Here is an 18,128-nt window from a genome sequence, read left to right as displayed (position 1 = left end):
CCTTGCAAAACAATAATCCACTTAAGGCATATGAATAAATATATGTAAGTTGAGCACAAAATATAGATCGTACATGTATACATTAGATTGTTAAATTTTTAATATGAGAATGTCACGATCACCTTTTGCAATAGAACGTAAAAACTCAACAAAACCTACCATTTAAATATGTACATGTATAGCACAACCCACCACTATATTTCATATCTAATAGTTAGAAACGATTGTGACCTCATTGTACCTAAGAGAAATAGCCTTTATATTTTACCCCATGATTTCGAGGGATAAATAAAATTAAAAATATATATATATGAGATGGCAGCCTTAATGTTGTTTTAATTTTGAAAAACCGTGTAATTGATCATCTCGACATCGAGATGTATGAATATGGAAAAAAAAAAAAAAATTGAATTCCAAAAATAATTCATCTTGAAACATATTGTCTAAATTGTTTATTCTCAAGATGTTCGTAATGATTATAGATCTATATGATTTTGACTATTTTTTGAGTTTTGACATTTTATAATTAGATATGAAAATAGATTTAGTAATAATTCTAAAAAAAAATTTAACTAAGATAAAATTTGGAGGTGCGCCTTAATTGGAGGTTGCAACCTTATAGAAACCACACCCATTAAATTATTAGTGCAGGTAGAAAGTTGAACTGCACATGAAATTTGATCTCGTTTGACATACATTTCCAGTTCGATATTTATAAAAAGAAGTCCCAAAATGTGTGGCGATGATAAAAGTTGGAACAGTATAAACAGCTAATGTAGCTTTCGAACACTACATAGCATCCACATTACCAAAATATAACCTAAACTTCTTTTTTCCAAGTCAAATGCTAGATTTGTCTTGTTAGAACAAAATAGGAAAAGGATTTGGGCAGTAGAGAGAGAATCGTATCTCTCTCTTCTCGTGGAACCTATGTTACATAGACAAACATGTCTGTCATCATCGAATCAGAATATCAAAAAAGACCTTTTCAGATATGAACACATCATTTAAAGAAAGTAATGTAAGATTTTAAGTGGCATTTACTACTTTTATGTTATATTTTCAAGAAGAAATGTCTAGATTTATAACATATCTATCACACGACTGTGACTTTATCTTGGCGTGTCAAAATGTGCCAAGAGCCATAGACACGAGTCCTGTTACACGGCTTGGATCAATATATCCAAGTTCCACTTCGGACAATCGTCAGGGAAATTACAGCATATGGACTTTACGAGAGTAGACCTAAAAAAGCATCAAAAGCATGGAGGCACTGATATACATTCAAGTAAATATACATGATATTTCTCGAGGTCCAGCGGGGGCAGATCAAACTTCTGGACTTTATAACCCATCGAACCATCACTTCTCTTTCAGCATTTTATACAATTAGGAGGCCATTCAGAAACAAAAATAAGAAATAAACCAAAACAAAGATAACAAAAAATACATAGGATTACCAAACAAGTATCAATAATTACCCCGATTTTACGTGCGTTGATCCTTGCACCACTTAAGAGAGAGAAACGAATGCAGCCGATCTTCTCAATATTCCGATATTCTAATTCTCCACTCAGGAAGGGGTGCTTCTTAAGACACAGTTCGCCCATAACATATTGAAGCTAGATAGAGATTCTTTGACCATTTCTCCTGGTCAACCATTTGTCAATCATCAATACATTTTCGATTGTGCAATAAGACACCCCAAAAAATACTAGAAACCAAATTTAATCAAGACCATCTCCACTCTCTCTCTCTCTCTGAGATACGCACATGGGAAGATGGTGTCATACCTTTACATGACTACTTGGGAATGCAGATGTCCGCAGAGTCTCCTGAGTTTCATCCCCTGGCTTGCGCTTGGGTACACTCAAGATGAGCGCAGCCTGATCAAAAGTGGCTGCTGTTGCTGTAATCCTATACCCGCTATCCCAACGTCTGTGAATTCCTTCACTAGGATACAGAAAATCCAGCTCAACAACCTGCAAAGGAAAAGGATAAATACCGTTCATTTCTTTAAGTTTGTCACAAGGCTCGTGACATGAAAGCACAGCTGCAACAACAAATGACGATACATGCCAAAACAAATCATACAGGATTTTCACAAGTACCTATATGTACGACAATCCAATCACTATTCTCATAGGGACTAGAGATTTCATATGCTCGAAGGCACCAAATAAATTGCATCTTTCATGAGAAATGTAGACATCCATCTCTCTCTCTCTCTCTCTCTCAATGCACAGTAATCGTGTAATATTGTGTTAGATGAAATGGTCGACGCACAATAAGCAATTATCATAGAATGTAAAATTGATTGTGGTGACTGCAAGGAACCAGGAAAACTGACCTGATCCGAAAAACCCGCATTACGTGACATGACAACTCCCCATCGACTTCCAGCAGTGGCCATGGAAGTCACATGAAATCCTTCCCTCCATTTCTTGTTTATCCATTTGAAGGGGAACGTATCACTAACTTTGTAAGATTGTTGAGTATACTGGGTTCCTGAAAACAATAGAGACAGCAATATCAGGCTCGAATTGAGAAATTCCTAAAATGAAAGGAGTTTGGCACGACAATAGGAGAAATAAGAGTAAATAGCCAACCTATAAGTGAGATACAAAATTAGAATGTAAAGCAAATATACAAATATACCATGAATATATTCTTCATCAGTTCATGCTTAACAAATAGAGCATTATCAAATAAGAGATCAAAACAAAGCATAGAACTGCAGAGTAAGAAAACAAGCATCAAACCATCCCCCCTTAGTTCAGGAACGTTATAAATCTTCCACATCTCAATGTTAAAGAAAGTTCCTTCGATTGAGCTCAGGTAGACACTTCCTAGCCAACAATTTCGAAGTTTGAACATCAACATACAAAGATAACAAAGCAGTTTTAATTTGAGTTCTTTTTGGCTTTTAAATGAAACCACCCAGGAATATTGGATATATATATATATATATATATATATATAAGAAGACACTACGCAACGCCTATGAGAGAAAATGAACAGTGTTTTCGCCCATAGGCTCATTGCCGTCCGAAAAAATCGGGCGGCATGCATTTTTCAACCGTCACGGACCTAGCATGTTCGTGGCCGTACATCATAGGTCCGTGATAGTCAAAAAATAATGTGGAACCGCAACAGCCAGCACGCAGGTCCGTTCAATAAACAGCCATGGATATAGCAAGTCTATGGCAGTGGCGAAACACTGTAGCATTTCACCTATAGGCGTTTTTAAGGTTTTTCTATATATATATATATATATATATATAGAGAGAGAGAGAGAGAGAGAGAGAGAGAGGTGGGGAAGGGGATGCTAAAGACTAGATAGGGAGGAGGATTTTTTTTACAAGAAAACACTACAAAGGAAACCAGGGTTTCTTCAGTGAAATCGTTCTTTTTTGTCTAATGGACAAAGGGTGGTAATTCAACAAAAGGAAGGACGGTCTGTAAGGCTAATTTTCCTTTGCAGCTAAGAGTCCACTGACACATCTATTTCAATGAGTCCTCCCTCCAAAATCCATCCTAGAGATGGATTTTAGATGCAAAGTTCTCGGGGTTGAGAAGCTCAACCATGGTGAATATGAATATGAAAAAACAAATCAAATTTACAAAATAACAAATAACATGCTTTTATATATTTTTAACACCATCCATTTTAATTTTCAGGTGGGGCCATGATTTTTCACATCCATCTTCAAAAAGGATATTTGATGCATTGGATGATGCAGTTGTGGAATTGCGTCCCCAAAGCATGAAATACTATTCCCCACATAAAAATGCCCATGAGTGAATTTTTACAGTGTTCCGTTCATGGCTCATTACCATCCAAAGTCCATCAGACGGTCACAATTATTTGAGAATGCTTGAATTTCAATTGATTTTTTACCAAATCTGTGTGTCTACCTCAGTGAGGTGCACCTAAATAAATATAAATAATAATTCAAACAATAGAAATGACTAAATTATCCCTATGACTATTTCAGGGGTATTCTGGCCATTTTATATTTGTATAACTAATTTTTTATATTGTTTTTTTGAGAGATGGATAGGATGTACACACCCAAATTCAGATAAATCTTATTAGCAAAAAAGATAAAAGTAAAAAAAAATTCAAACACTCTTGGATAATTGTGACGGTCAGATGTTGTGGAGGTGATTTCGTGATGAGCCATGAGTGAAATACGAAATAAATTCAATCTTACTGCAATCTTGTAGAAGTAATCTACACCGTCTATTTTATTTGGACGGTGTAGATTTAACATTGTCTTAAAGACAAGCCACCTTTTGATAGTCTTAAAAGATATATCAAATTTACACCATCCAACTAAAATAGATATTATCTTTTAAAAGTTACAACTTTCTAAAAACAACACACACACACACACACACACACACACACACACACACACACACACACACATATATATATATATATATATATATATATATATATATGAGAAAACACTACGCAACGCCTATAAGAGAAAATTAACAGTGATTTCGCTTATGCTCATCACCGTCCAAAGCTCATCGCACGGTCACAGTTGTCCGATAGTGTTTCAATTTTCATTTTTTTCTATAAATCGCATTGATCTAAAATTTGGAGCGAGTGTTCATCAAAAATAGGAGAATCTAATAAAAATATAAAAAAAAATAATTCATAAAATATAAATTGACTAAAATACCCCTGAAAATTTACGGGAGTATTTTGATCAATTTATATTTTATGAAATATTTTTTCATATTTTTATTAGGTGCGTCTCACTAAGATGTACACATGCTTCAAATTTCTAATCATTCCGATTTATAGAAAAAAATGAAAATTGAAACACTACTGGACAATCGTGACCGTACGATGAACTTTGGACGATGACGAGCATAAGCGAAATCCCTGTTCATTTTCGCTTATAGGCGTTCGGAAGACTTTTCCTATATATATATAAGTAAACCTTACAATAACTGGGCAGCTATAATGAATAGTAATATAGGTGAATCTCAGCTGTCAAATCTTCATCATGTGGTTCACAATACATATCACTATATGACTTTTAATATTTTTTCTAGAAATCGGATCATAATGAAATTTTAGATGTGTGTACTAAAAATAGGGCTCACAATTAAAAATATATAAAAAGTAGTTTTCAAAATATAAAATGACCGAAACACCCCTGAAAATGATGGGGGTAATTTAGTCATTTTAAATTATTGAAACTATTTTTTTTATATTTTTATATGGTGCGCAACGGTGTTAGGTATATGCACCAAAATTTCATCGTAATTAGATTTATCAAAATAAAATTAAAATTCATATAGTGATATGCATTCTAAACAACATGATGAAGATCTGACGGCTCGGATTCCACCTATATTACTATTCATTAGAGCTGCCTATAGCCGCCCAGCTATTGTTAGCTTTTTCCTATATATATATATATATATATATATAGGAAAAAGCTTGGGTGAGCCCACTAGCTCACAGGAAAAAATGGGCCCAACGGCCCAGATTGAATCTAGGTCGATCTGACTATTACGGATGTCCGATAGTGTTTGAATTTTAATTTTTTTTTTTACAAATCCAAATCACTTGAAATTTTAAACGTGTGTTCTTCTCATCAAGCCACACCTAATAAAAATATAAAAAAAAATAATTTACGAAAAAAATTGATCAAAATACCCCCTAAACTTTTCATGTAAAATATTTTTTTGATATTTTTCGAAGATTCACCTATTTTTTATGTACACACGCTCCAAATTTCAAGTGATTTGGATTTGTAGAAAAAAAATTAAAATTCAAACACTACCGGACATCCGTGATCGTCAAATCAGCCCAGATTCAATCTAGGCAGTTGGGCTCATTTTTTCCTGTGAGCTAGTGGGCTCACCCTAGCATCTTCCATATATATATATATATATATATATAGGGAAAAGTTTATATAGAGCCGAGGCTTTAAACAATCAGATTCGAGCCTACCTCAAAAATTTCACTAGAAGAGGTAGTTTTGATGCCCAAATATCTGCAAATTCATCATCTCCACATCAAGATGCATGGACATGAGAAAAAAAATGGCTTTCACGATTTGGAAGTAGTGTATTTTTATAACGCACTTTTGAACAGTCAAATTTCAAGATTTTCATGTTTTCATAGATCTCTCGATCTACACTATTTTTTAAGCTTTAAACTTTATAAATAAAGATGAAGATATATTTTAAGGCTATCAAAAAGATTTCCAGTATTGAAACTACATTTCTTGACACTATTTGAAGGTAGGCTCTAATTTGATTGTTTAGAGCCTAAGCTCTATACAAACCACACCCATATATATATATATATCAACACAATAATGGTGAACTTAGAATTTAATACTTCAAAAGTTTTTACCATAAAGTATCATTATATCTTCAAAATTGACTTTTGAATAAATAATTCATGTATTTTAGGCAAGGTTTTGTTGTCTAAAAATCCCCCAAAATTCAATTTAAAATTTAAAAAGATTCTTTCAACTTTTTGAATGATGATTTAGTATTAAATGCAATCAAACTATAGATATGCCCTATTCGAAATTTACAAACAAGTTATTGTTAATGTTATTTTCGTATTTGTGAGGATATTTTATGTGAATAGTTTTGTAGTCGTAAATTCTTAGTTTACCGTTAGTGTGGTGTATTCTAGAATATATCCTTTTATATTAACATGTTATTGAGGGAGGATTGGAACTCTTAATGTCACGTTATGGCTCCACCATCTTGACCACCATGTCAACCTTAAACAATCAAAGTAAGGCACACCCCCAAAATCCTGCTGAAAGAGCAGTACATGGGTCGTAAAGCACTGTGATGGTCTAAAATCTATTTTTATCCTTATTATAAAATTTAATAATAGTGCAAATAGAGCACATCTATAAACATTTAAAGATACTGAAAATGGACAGTCCAAGTAATACAATACGAGATGAATTTTTTGTCGTAATCATAAATCTTGAGTCGAGACAATCAAATTGGAAGGTTTTTATAGCATTGGAGCAATTTATTCCAGTGAATTTTTTTATGTGCACCCTACTTCTATAATATAATGTTGATACCTTATATAAACTTCTTCCATATATATTTCAACTTCTTAATTTGTGTTGATATGCAAAGGGGCCACACTAGAACATCTCATTCGCCAAAAAATATTTCTTTCATGATTTGGAATATTAAAAAGGCTCCCTAGTATTACAGTGGGGTTCCTGAGTCTAGAGGATGTCAAGGCCTAGAGTAAATTTCTCTGACTCATTGTCCAATGGCCATATTTTGGGAGGTGAAGTAGAATGATATTTAGAGCGGTGACCGCAGGTCAAGATATGCTTGCAGAACATGTCACGATGCCATGTTATTTACTAACAACAAACGAATTCTATTGTACATCAGTGTTCAAAAGCTCAAGCTCAGTGGCCAACTCTGCCCCATCAAACCATGTGAAAAGTTTGAAAAAGGCACAAAGCAGTCCATAGTGGGATTCGGACCTAGCCCATAGTTTTTAATATATTAAAATTCACCCCCTGGTTGAGCTGAGTTGAATTGGAAAGTTTTTCTGAATCAGAAACATTTTTTCCTCTCTGCTAGATGTGGACAAATTTTACAGCAACACACAAACCATGGACTGGTGTCCGGTGTCAACTACGTAAGACTTTGACACATGTTGACACCTCACGATATGGAGAAAGTATTAAAATAAAGGAAAGGTTTCTATACTTCCCCTATTGTATAGAAGATATATTTCCCCCACATCCAGCTGTCCAATTTAGATCAAGTGAGCAACGGACCGTTTGATTTTATTTTAATTATTTTTCTACAAATTATATGAATATGAAATTTGGTTCGTGCGATCATCTCAATGGGGCGCACCTAAAAATAATATTAAAAAAATATTTTTGATAAATATAATGACCAAAATACCTCTGAAACTTTCAGGGGCATTTTGATCATTATAGTTTATTGGGAATATTGTTTTTATATTTTTTACAGGTGCGAGTTTAAGATAGGAGTGGACGCATAAAATTTTGTGTCAAAATGTTTTGTAGAAAAACAATTAAAAATAAAATAGTGTAGAAGCGTGACATTGTGCTTGGGGCCATCTCAGCCGTTCATTCAAAATAGACGGTTGGATTGGGTGAAGTATATAAGTTTTATACAATAGGGGAAGTATAGAAAGCTTGCCCTTAAAATAAAATGGAATAAAATGGAACTTATACCCAAAACAGTAAAAAGGATATAACCACTGATTGCAGGTGTATTTGCTCCTATCATGATCACATCTATTAGTAGAATGCTTCAAATGACACCCATTAATAGTACCACCCAATGCAAATTCAATTTCTAAAATCCCATAGCCATCAATTCGTATCCACCACACAATTTACATATTGCAGAGGTTAGCAAATCTTAGTATTTATTAAAGAAAAAATTAGCGAATTCAAAACTGGTACTTCATAACAAGAACTTTTCAGTGTCAACAAACATGGGAAAGGTATATCAATGTACACCTTCAAGAGAAAGGTGAATACATGTAAAGAAGACTCACCTTTAGACATCACTACTAAAGAACTCCCATTATTAGCACCACCAATAGCACTTATGTAATAGTTCCTTTCCCATTGCTCCATGATCCATTCCTATATAATGTTCAAAATATGTTAAAAGTATAAAACAGAAAGCTATAAACTAAGTACTTGACTATAGAAATGACTCTGAATTAAATTCTCAAGACACCAAAAAAGCTAAAATTTAACAACCAGAACCAAGTACCTTGTTAAGAAAGTATGGCGATAGATCATAAACTTGACTTGTAAACCCAGTTCCTGCATCCATAACTAGTGCCCATAGATTTGAACATGACGCCACACAACTTATTAGAAGACCATCCACTATTCCTCTATCGACATGTTGTGCTAGTCGAGCATCAGCCACATTATAATGATACCTAAAATATCAAGTAGATTTGAGAAACTTCTAAAGAAAATTTATGCATCAAGTAATTTTCTGTATAATAGAAATTTTATGAGCATAAATAACATAAATAATGAGAGTGCCTTCATAGAACCAATACTATGACAAGGTCAATACATATAAATCAGGACAAGCTTTTTTAATTTGTTCTGAGATTGTGCCAGAAAGATATTTGCACGCTCCTTGCCAAAGCACTTAGACCGTATAGATCCCTATGCGCACCCATGGGGTATAAAGAAGCCCGTGAGTAAGGTTTTCTTTGGCAGTCTTCCCCACTTAAGCGGAATAGAAAGTACCACCTAGATCCATTTCTACCAGTCTACGAGGATCATACATTCATACATTACAAGAAGAGAAAATAAAAATAAATAAAAGATAAGTTCTAAAACTTCAGTTCAAACCTTAGTTTTAGGGTTTAATATCTCGCAAAAGACTTTGTACTTCTTAAAACTATGATGATCGAACATAATTCCAATCAAAATGAAGAAAAAGCTAATGCGTAAATAAATTTCCTATACTGATCATAGCAGAACAACACTTTGCAACCAACTAAGTAACCATGATCGCTCCCTTTTTGCACATAATTAAATAAGCACAAAGAACCCCAAGAAATAACCGAACGCATATTTACTGCAGAAAGACGGACAAGCAAGTGACAGCATGTGAAAAACAGGATACATGACAAAGCACGCTCATTGCTCTCGAAATAAGACTGAAAAGCACTAATCATGATGTCCATTTAAAGAAAATATTTTCCCTTCGGAGATATCCACATGGTAAAATTTGAAGATTATCCAAATGTGTTCTAAAAGACCAATGTAAGGGAAAATATTTGATTCTATAAACTACTGTTTCCTCTAACAAAAGGAATGATATTAATGGTAATGATAGAAAATAACAACAACACAACAAAAAAAATGAAGCACTCTACTCTACAAATTCAAAACAGAGAGTAAACTTTTGTTTACCTTTGTTTCATTGGATGCCTAGCATTGTAGACTGAAATCCACTGAGTAGCAGGAAGTCCTAAACGGACCTTCTTCTTTGGTTGCCCATCATCTTCTTCATCAATAGTTAGCCTACCTCTTTTCTGGCCTACTTGACACATAATCTGGCAAAAGCACAAAATCAGGTACACAGGCCAAAGATTACACGTCATATAATTATTCAAAAAGTTCGTTATCATCAGACAACCAAGAATTACCCTCTGAGCACCATCTGTATTAATTGGCCTGACAGATGGATTTGGACCAATTACTCCATCAAATAGAGATATTAATTTCGAATAGTTGGGTTCTTCATCAAATTTCAGATTCACCACAATTTCAAGGAACTGCTTGAAAGGATAAGGGCAAAGGCAACACAGCATCTCTGGAGAAGTCGCCATCTTCTTCTTACAAACTAGAAAAGATTTGTTGTCACCCTGATAAGAAAATGTCAAGCGTCACTAAGCAATGTCATAGTGTAACTTCAAAACTCAGCACTAATGCATTTTTTGGTGAACCATTTCAGTCCAACAAGAGAAACTCCAGTGCTACTAAACAAACATAAGTAATAAATTAATGAAAAAGCCAGATGTCACCACTATCTATATCCCAATTTATTATATCTAAAGCCAATGAATGCCCACCTGATAACCCTGCCATGGTAACCTCCCTCGAAGAAGAAATATAAGGGTGTATGCAAGAGACTCCAGATCGTCTCTTCTGCTCGCAGTTCTTCCCAAATGTGCATGAACACTAGCATATCGCACAGTTCCTCTATAACCGATGCAACAAGCAGTCCCCCAGAAAGGAAAAGGATAAGAAACAGACTAAGCAGGGAAGTAAAATAAGAGCTCTAACCAGAAATGCAATGCCACATGAAGAAACAGAACTTGCCTGAAGACATCAGGGCGTTGATCATATTCAACATGCTGCCCACTGGTACTGTCTCTCCATTTGGTAGCTGCAAGGGAAATTCACCAATTATGTGTGAAATTAGAATGAGAACCTGAACGAAATTTTAAGTAAACAGGGACCAAACAGGAAATATATTTCCAAAAACCAAGTTTGCTCAATCCTCACCTAATCCAAGGTCCACAAGAAACAGCTTTTTCTCAGATGGCGTGGACGGCTGACCAAGTAAAAAATTTTCAGGCTTTACGTCTCCGTGCACATAGCTAACATTTGACAGATAGATGAAAAAATGTGAGATGCTATTACTTTATAGTGTGAAACAGCCATTCCAACTCTTGGAATTAATATTTTCTGGTAGTTTAATTTGCACCACACTCATAACACATTTGATTCAAAGTTACTATGGAAATGAGAACAAATTTTTTGGATTTTTAAAGCATCACATTTGAGTCAAAAGTATTTGATGAGATAATTACCCTTTAGAATGCATCTTCTCCAGTATCGAAATAGACTCAACAGCAATACAAGCCACCATTTCAACAGGCAATCTGAAAATTTACACAAGTTAGATAATTACCCTCTAGAATGCATCTTCTCAAGTATCGAAATAGATTCAACAGCAATACAAGCCACCATTTCAACAGGTATGAAAATTTACACAAGATGGCAGTGTTCAAAACTTCAAGTTATATATTTCTAACAAAACATTAAAGATACACACAAATTTAGTAGCAATGATGTAAGAATCAAGACAACTAGCTTCAAAGGAGAGTCCAAGATTTAGGCAGAAATCTCTAAGATTCTGATATAAGATGTTGGCCTGCGATACAAGGATTATCAGACATGGGCGCTGGACTTGTCTCAGATATTTAAGAAACACATGTTATCGCAATGCATGTATATTGAGCCACACTCATAGTTGTATCCATGCAGAAAAAGTTTAGGTGAAGAGAAATCCCAGTCCATTTTTTAAATAGGTACTGTAGAGGGGCTTTGAAGGAAAACAATGGAAGAAAATTAGTTCATACTGATATCGAGCTCTCTCCCAGGGCTGGGCCTCCCCTATTTGACCCTGACTCTTCCTTTTGAATGATCCCTTTATTCCCATTAACTAAAGGGCTAAAACAGTGGTTCGCATCTTTGGATTTTATAGAAAGAGAAGAAAGAGGGAGTGACTTGAGAGAATTCTGGCGTTTAAAAAAAAATCAACAAATCACTAACATTTCTTAGCACCTGTATCAATCAAAAAAATGAACCATTTCGAGACTTACGAATATTTTAAGGAAAGTAAATCACATAATCTGATGAGACTAAAAATACAATAGCATGCCTTCTTTTTTTTGTTTTTTTCGAAAGGCTAGGTAACAAAATACAATAGTACTGAAAAAGAAATTAAGTAATGATAACCTACAAGATTTTGGTGAAAACCAACATGCATTCATTGACACTACAAAATTGCAACCAAAGAAAAAAAGCGAGAAAATATCTTCTACAAGATTTTTTTTATTTTTTTATTTGTTGTGAGAAAAGTTAACTTGATTTTCTGCAAGATTTTGTTGATGATAAATAACTAACTAACCCTTTTTTTTTAATGGCAACTAACATTTTAAGAACCAAAAATTGAATTAACATATGAACTAGACTAGAGTTACTAAGCAAATTTGGCTATTCTAACACCCAGTCGAAAGATAAAAGGGGAGCTCGCACCAAGAAAAAGAGAAAACCAAAACCAAAACCATAAAACTATCTGCATTAAAAAGCACTCACGCTTGACCGGATGTGTTCCATGCATCCCATAAACTGGGACCCAACATGTCCATGACCTGCAGATCAACAGTAAAGAGGCATTTCAATTTAAATAACATATGGGAAAACGAATTAGCGGCTTAATTACCAATATTGGTAACAAAGCATTAAAGAAATGAAGCAAGTGTTAGAATGAAATCAGAATAAAATATATCGGTTGTATGTAAGCAATACAAATATAATAATGAATTCCAACTTCCAACATAAGTCCCATGGCAAACTTTACCATTATGTAATAATCACCCTGCCTCCCTTTGTAGTGTACTCTTGGGACACCATGGCTGCCACCGAGGGTGCTATGCAAATAAAACAAAATGGCCAGTCAAGAAAAGGAAAAACAGATGTTCCGTACATATCGCAATTGAAATGAATAAAGCACACCAAGATAATCAACAAATGCATGGATATAGTGTGCTACACACTTGTAAACTTGCCACTCGTAAGGAGGACCATAATTGCAACCTTTGCTGTTTCGGTGCTCAAACTTCAAAGCAACCTAAGACAAATATACAGCAGCCAAATGTAAGAAGGAATATTCCATTACGTACAAGAAGACATTCAAATGCCATGTACTTTCCATTCCTTTAAAATATTAAATTTATGAAGAGTCATCACAAACCACATTGATTACCTCTATAGCCCCGGCACCACTTGAACGTTCACTACCACCAGAAATGCGACGTCCAACAAAAACCTGACCAAACCCACCTTTCCCAAGCTTTCTTTCAATCTTGTAAACTGGAGATCCTCCAACTTGAACCTAACAGATACATTCAAATATAAAATAATTCAAAGCCCATGAAAATCATTGTCATTCAACAGATAAATCCAAGTTATAGTAACCGTGTGACCGGCAACTGCAAAAATAAAAAACAAAAGCATTTTCCTTTATCAGTATAAAAAACAAACACATAAACCACAATTACTTAGCCAAAGAGTCAAAGGTATGATTCAACCCTTTCTAACAGAAAACCAAAGGAAACGGTGAAGAAATTTGTGCAAAGAAGTTGGCATAACTCAGAACAGTAGAATGCACAAAATTTCTAATTTCCAACAATGGCCAGCAACTGAAGCTCTTATTGTTTTTGGAAAGCAATAAAACTCTCAAATAACAATAATAAAAGAAAACAAATAAACAACGTAACAATGAATAAAAAAAGTCCGACCAAGGTCCAGATTGCCAATCAGAATAAAAAATAATAACGTGTCTAATCATCATCATCATCATCATCAAGGCCTTTTCTCAACTATTTGGGGTCGGCTAAGTCCGCCTGCTCTATCAAGGACCATACTCTTAATGAGGCCATAAACCCCTATATCTTTTCGCACTACTTCCAACCATGTCCTTTTGGGCCTACTCCCTTTCGCTTGAACTAACTCGCACGTCCTAACAGGTGTTATATTGGTCTGCATTGCACATGGCCAGCCCACCTAAGCCCACTTTTTTTCATCTTATCGCCTATTGGAACCACACCTGAGTTATCCCGAATGCATTCATCTTGAATTCTATTCTTTTTTGTCTTGCCATTCATCCATCCCAACATCTTTATCTCAGTTACATTCACCCTATGGCTATGTTTTTTCTTGACCGCCCAACATTCCGCCCCATAAAGCAAAGCTAGTCTCACAACTTCCTTATAGAACTTGCCCATAAGCTTTATTGGTATGCGGCGATCACATAAAACTCCAGCTGCACATCTTCACTTTGCCCACTACATACGACATCTTCCTCAATCTCTCTATTTTCCTGGATTATCGACCCAATAAGGCGTTCAACCATTACATGAAAATTGGCAGAGCTAATTTGGCATTGATCTAAAAGTGATTTAGGTTTCTAGGATGACCTGCTATCACAACAATTCTATTTTCTGAAGTGTTGTCATTGAAGTTAATATGAAAAGATATTAAAAAAATAAAAAATAAAATAAATAAAACTACAAAGCTAACTCATTTTGGAATAACAGTCCAAGTCAAATTATCAGTATACATTGACAAAATAGAAAACCAACATAATTTTGAGAATTGAAGACAAACCAGGAATATTAATAAGAGACTAAATCCTAAAAGGAAAACATAAGCCGATGCTCCCAAATACATTGAAACATAAAAAACAAAAAGTTCCCAATTTCAGGTTATAGGGATTGAAATTCTTCTTATAACTGTAGCAGAGAAGGGCTCATGCTTTATGCTTTTGTTTAGGAGAGCAGTGGTAACGCAATACAAAAGTATTTAAGTAACATTCTGTTGGCAACCAGTGAAGTATGGTTCTGTTTGCAGTATTGCAAGCATGCAAAACACCAATAAGCAGTGGTTTGCATTCTTTATAGAAAGGGGTCCCCCATCTTTCCATCTCGACTATGCAGCCCCAATGGTGTACCACACCTAGTACAGTATCACATGTTGCAGTGTTTCCAAGCAAACCCTTAACAAACCCAAGATAATACAAGATCTTCCCCAAGTGGATTTTTTGAGCCTCTCCCACTCCAGGACTGTCTTTGTGCATGAAAGAGATGAAGAGTTCAATGCTTGTTCCTCAAAACATCAACTAAATTTTTCCACTGAATTAATATGTTGGTGCACAGAAGAAAAACGAAAAAAGTAATCAAGATACCAAAGGACTGCTATGTTAGTCCTTTTTAGGCTAGTGGCAAACAACCTGGATTGGGTGCAGGAGATCAAGGAGTCAAACCCTTCAGTTTGTCCTAGAACACCAAACAAGCTGACATTTTTTCGGAAGATAAAAATGATGGAGAACAGAAAGGCCTACTCTACATCAAAAAGAAAAAAAAAAGAGAAATCTTAGCTACACAAATGAAAAACAAGAGTGCAATAATAAATTCTTACTCTCTCGGGAAATGGGGCGGTACTGCCCTCATCTTCAGGCGCAGCAGCTCTCTCAGCACTAATGGCCCCGCTGTCGTCACCCATGACGTCCTTTCCTCGACCACTCGGCTCTGACAACAACTCCAAAACCCCAGCACTTGGTGGTCCCACCTCTTTGGCCTTTCCCTTCTTCCTTGTTGGTGCCCTAGTTCTTGGCCCCACCCCTCTTCCTCTTGGCTTAGTCCCTAAATCTGCAGCGTTCTCTTTAGCAGCTGCAGCTCTTGTGCGAATGTAACAAGGGTTTCTTGGGCGTTGCACAAGCTTCTTTTTTGCAGGTGAAGGGCACTCTTGTGGCTTTTGTCGAGTATTCACAGGGGGAGCGCGGCTTTTGCGCACTCCACTCCGAAGCCTGGGCATGCTTCCTCACCCATACAATGCAAAGTATTCCTCCTCAGTCTAACCATATCTTTCTTGACATAAAACCTAAACCCCCACCATATGTTTCCCTCAGATTAAGCTCAGTTTTTAAATGCCCAAAAGATGCTCGTGAGATTCCTGGTGAGATAATAGAGACCTGCATCAATACAAAGCAATCAGATAAATGCACATAAACAAAATGACTTATTAAAGTTCTTTGCAAACAGGAGAGCATATTTCAAAACCTCAAAAACAATCACTGAATCTGCTAACAGCACAATGGATAATCAAAGCCCCAGTATGAAACTAGAGCAAAGAGGGAAGGATGGGTTCTCAGAAATGCTATTTTACCCATGTTATACAAAGAATCCAACCTCAAACCCACTGAATCTCTTTCATCAGTAATCCAATTCCCAATCAAATGACCAAACCTAAAGTATCCAGAAACCTATCAAAATTGCAACCCCCTCAAAATCCTCTAGGCTTCTTGCAAGAAAAAGAAAATGCATATAACTCCCATAGAGACAAGGTAATGATCCTATGACTCAAGAGCAAAACGCATGATTTTCAAAACCCCAATATTTCCCCAGTGGAAAGAAAAAAGAAGAGATTACAACACTAGCTCAATTGTGGTTGATTATAATTCAAGGGAAAAAAGTAAAAATCTGGATGCAAAATAAGAGAGCGACAAAGAGAGAGAGGAGTTGGAAATCCCAAATTTCGAGATAATCACCATCTCTGTGACCAGATTGTAGAATTTTCCAGTATTGAGAGAGAGAGAGAGAGAGAGAGAGAGAGAGAGAGAGATGATATATGCAAATAGTTGGCGTACAAATTATCATATCCCCATGAACCCCATGTCTTCATAATCTCGTTCTCAGAAACCAGGTCACCATCTTGAAAACCTCAATTTGATTCCATCACCACAAATCCTATGCTTTTTGCACGCAGGATCGAGATCCATATAAAAAAGTAATAAATAAATAAAAGAAGAAATAAACGAAACTCATCGCGATCATGCGAATTACGAACAGAAAATCAAAAAAAAAAAAAAAGTATTATCAGAGTTGCAGAGGATCTTACCTGATATTCAACGATGAGCTTTGGACGAAGGAGATGCACAATCGCGGTGGTGTCGAATGAAGAGGGCCTTTTGCGCCTCTCTCTCTCCTCTCGCTCTACTTTTTCCCCTCTCTCTCTCTCACTTTTCCCCCTCTATCTCTCTCCACTTCTCTCTCTTACGGTGAAAATGACTCCGATCGTCCTCATCTTTTATCCGAAAGGCGAAACAAAAGTCCCTAAAGTTTAAAATTACTAAATAGAAACAAATAATTTCCCTACTTTAAGGGCCTTTTTATAAATCTTATAATTCACTATTTCAATTGACTTAATTACCTATTTTTTTGGTAGTGTATATGATAAAACTATCTGAGATAAACTTACAAACAATTTTACAAATAATGTTATCATTTTGAAAAATAAACAGTTTTACAAATAATTTTATCATTTTGAAAATTTATTCTTACTTTAGTCACATTAATTTGCTGAAATCACATAGAAATAGTTAAAAATAATCAGAACTCATAAAAAATTTCAATAATTAAATAGTGAAAAGATTGCATAAGGTTGAGGCCCTAAACAATCAAATTAGGGCACACATTAAAACTTCAATAAAAGAGGTTGTTTTCATGTCAAAAATCCCTCAAATCGATCATCTCAACCTCGAGATTTATAGACATGAAAGAAAATGGATTTCAAGTCTAGGAAGTAGTGCATTTTGTAATGCATTATCTAGGCCATCAATTTCAATATTTTCAAGTGTTTATAGATCTGTTAGATCAACATTATTTTTTATGAGTTAAATTTTATAATTAGAGTGAAAATTAGTTTTTAGGTCATCACAAATATTTTTTCTATTCAAAACCTATATTTCAATACTATTTAGATGTACGACTTATTTTGATTGTTTAGAGCCTCAAATTTATACAAACCACACCCATTAAATAAGGGCAAGCTTTTATGCTTCCCCTGTTGCATAAAACTTATATACTTCTCCCTATCCAACCGTCCATTGTGAATGGACAATTTAGATGACTCCAATCACAATGCCACGTCTCTACACTATTTTTATTTATTTTTTTGACAAAATATTTTGATGCTAAAATTTGGATGTCTAATCCTTTC

At 35.1% G+C, this 18,128-nt stretch overlaps 1 protein-coding gene across 6 annotated transcripts; it reads right to left on the bottom strand.

Moving 5' to 3' along the window:
• Positions 1 to 1,059: 1,059 nt before the first annotated feature.
• LOC18439325 (casein kinase 1-like protein HD16) lies at positions 1,060 to 17,066 on the bottom strand. 6 transcript variants are annotated; one of them, XR_016053829.1, is made up of 18 exons: positions 16,777 to 17,066; positions 15,549 to 16,101; positions 13,336 to 13,464; positions 13,127 to 13,200; positions 12,931 to 13,000; positions 12,666 to 12,721; positions 11,375 to 11,446; positions 11,067 to 11,161; positions 10,881 to 10,947; positions 10,631 to 10,760; positions 10,205 to 10,423; positions 9,969 to 10,111; positions 8,800 to 8,974; positions 8,576 to 8,666; positions 2,351 to 2,508; positions 1,794 to 1,982; positions 1,482 to 1,650; positions 1,060 to 1,370 (listed from the first exon to the last, which is right to left on the bottom strand). XR_016053829.1 is itself a non-coding variant. In XM_088864414.1 (17 exons), exons 2-17 carry the CDS (start codon positions 15,942 to 15,944, stop codon positions 1,591 to 1,593), a joined length of 2,124 nt encoding a protein of 707 aa, XP_088720540.1. In that variant the 5' UTR covers positions 15,945 to 16,101; positions 16,777 to 17,066; the 3' UTR covers positions 1,060 to 1,590. The 6 variants fall into 6 exon arrangements, 3 of the variants coding, with proteins under 3 accessions (XP_088720540.1, XP_006849555.1, XP_088720541.1); XR_966846.3 differs by having other exon boundaries at positions 17,028 to 17,066; XR_016053830.1 differs by having other exon boundaries at positions 16,678 to 16,848.
• Positions 17,067 to 18,128: the final 1,062 nt, after the last annotated feature.

Source organism: Amborella trichopoda, chromosome 4, assembly GCF_054954075.1.
Source record: "Amborella trichopoda isolate Santa Cruz 75 chromosome 4, AtrichopodaSantaCruz75HAP2 v2.0, whole genome shotgun sequence".
Classification (NCBI taxonomy): Eukaryota; Viridiplantae; Streptophyta; class Magnoliopsida; order Amborellales; family Amborellaceae; genus Amborella; species Amborella trichopoda.
Note: the sequence above shows the minus strand (reverse complement) of the source record. Positions and strands in the feature narration are given on the sequence as shown.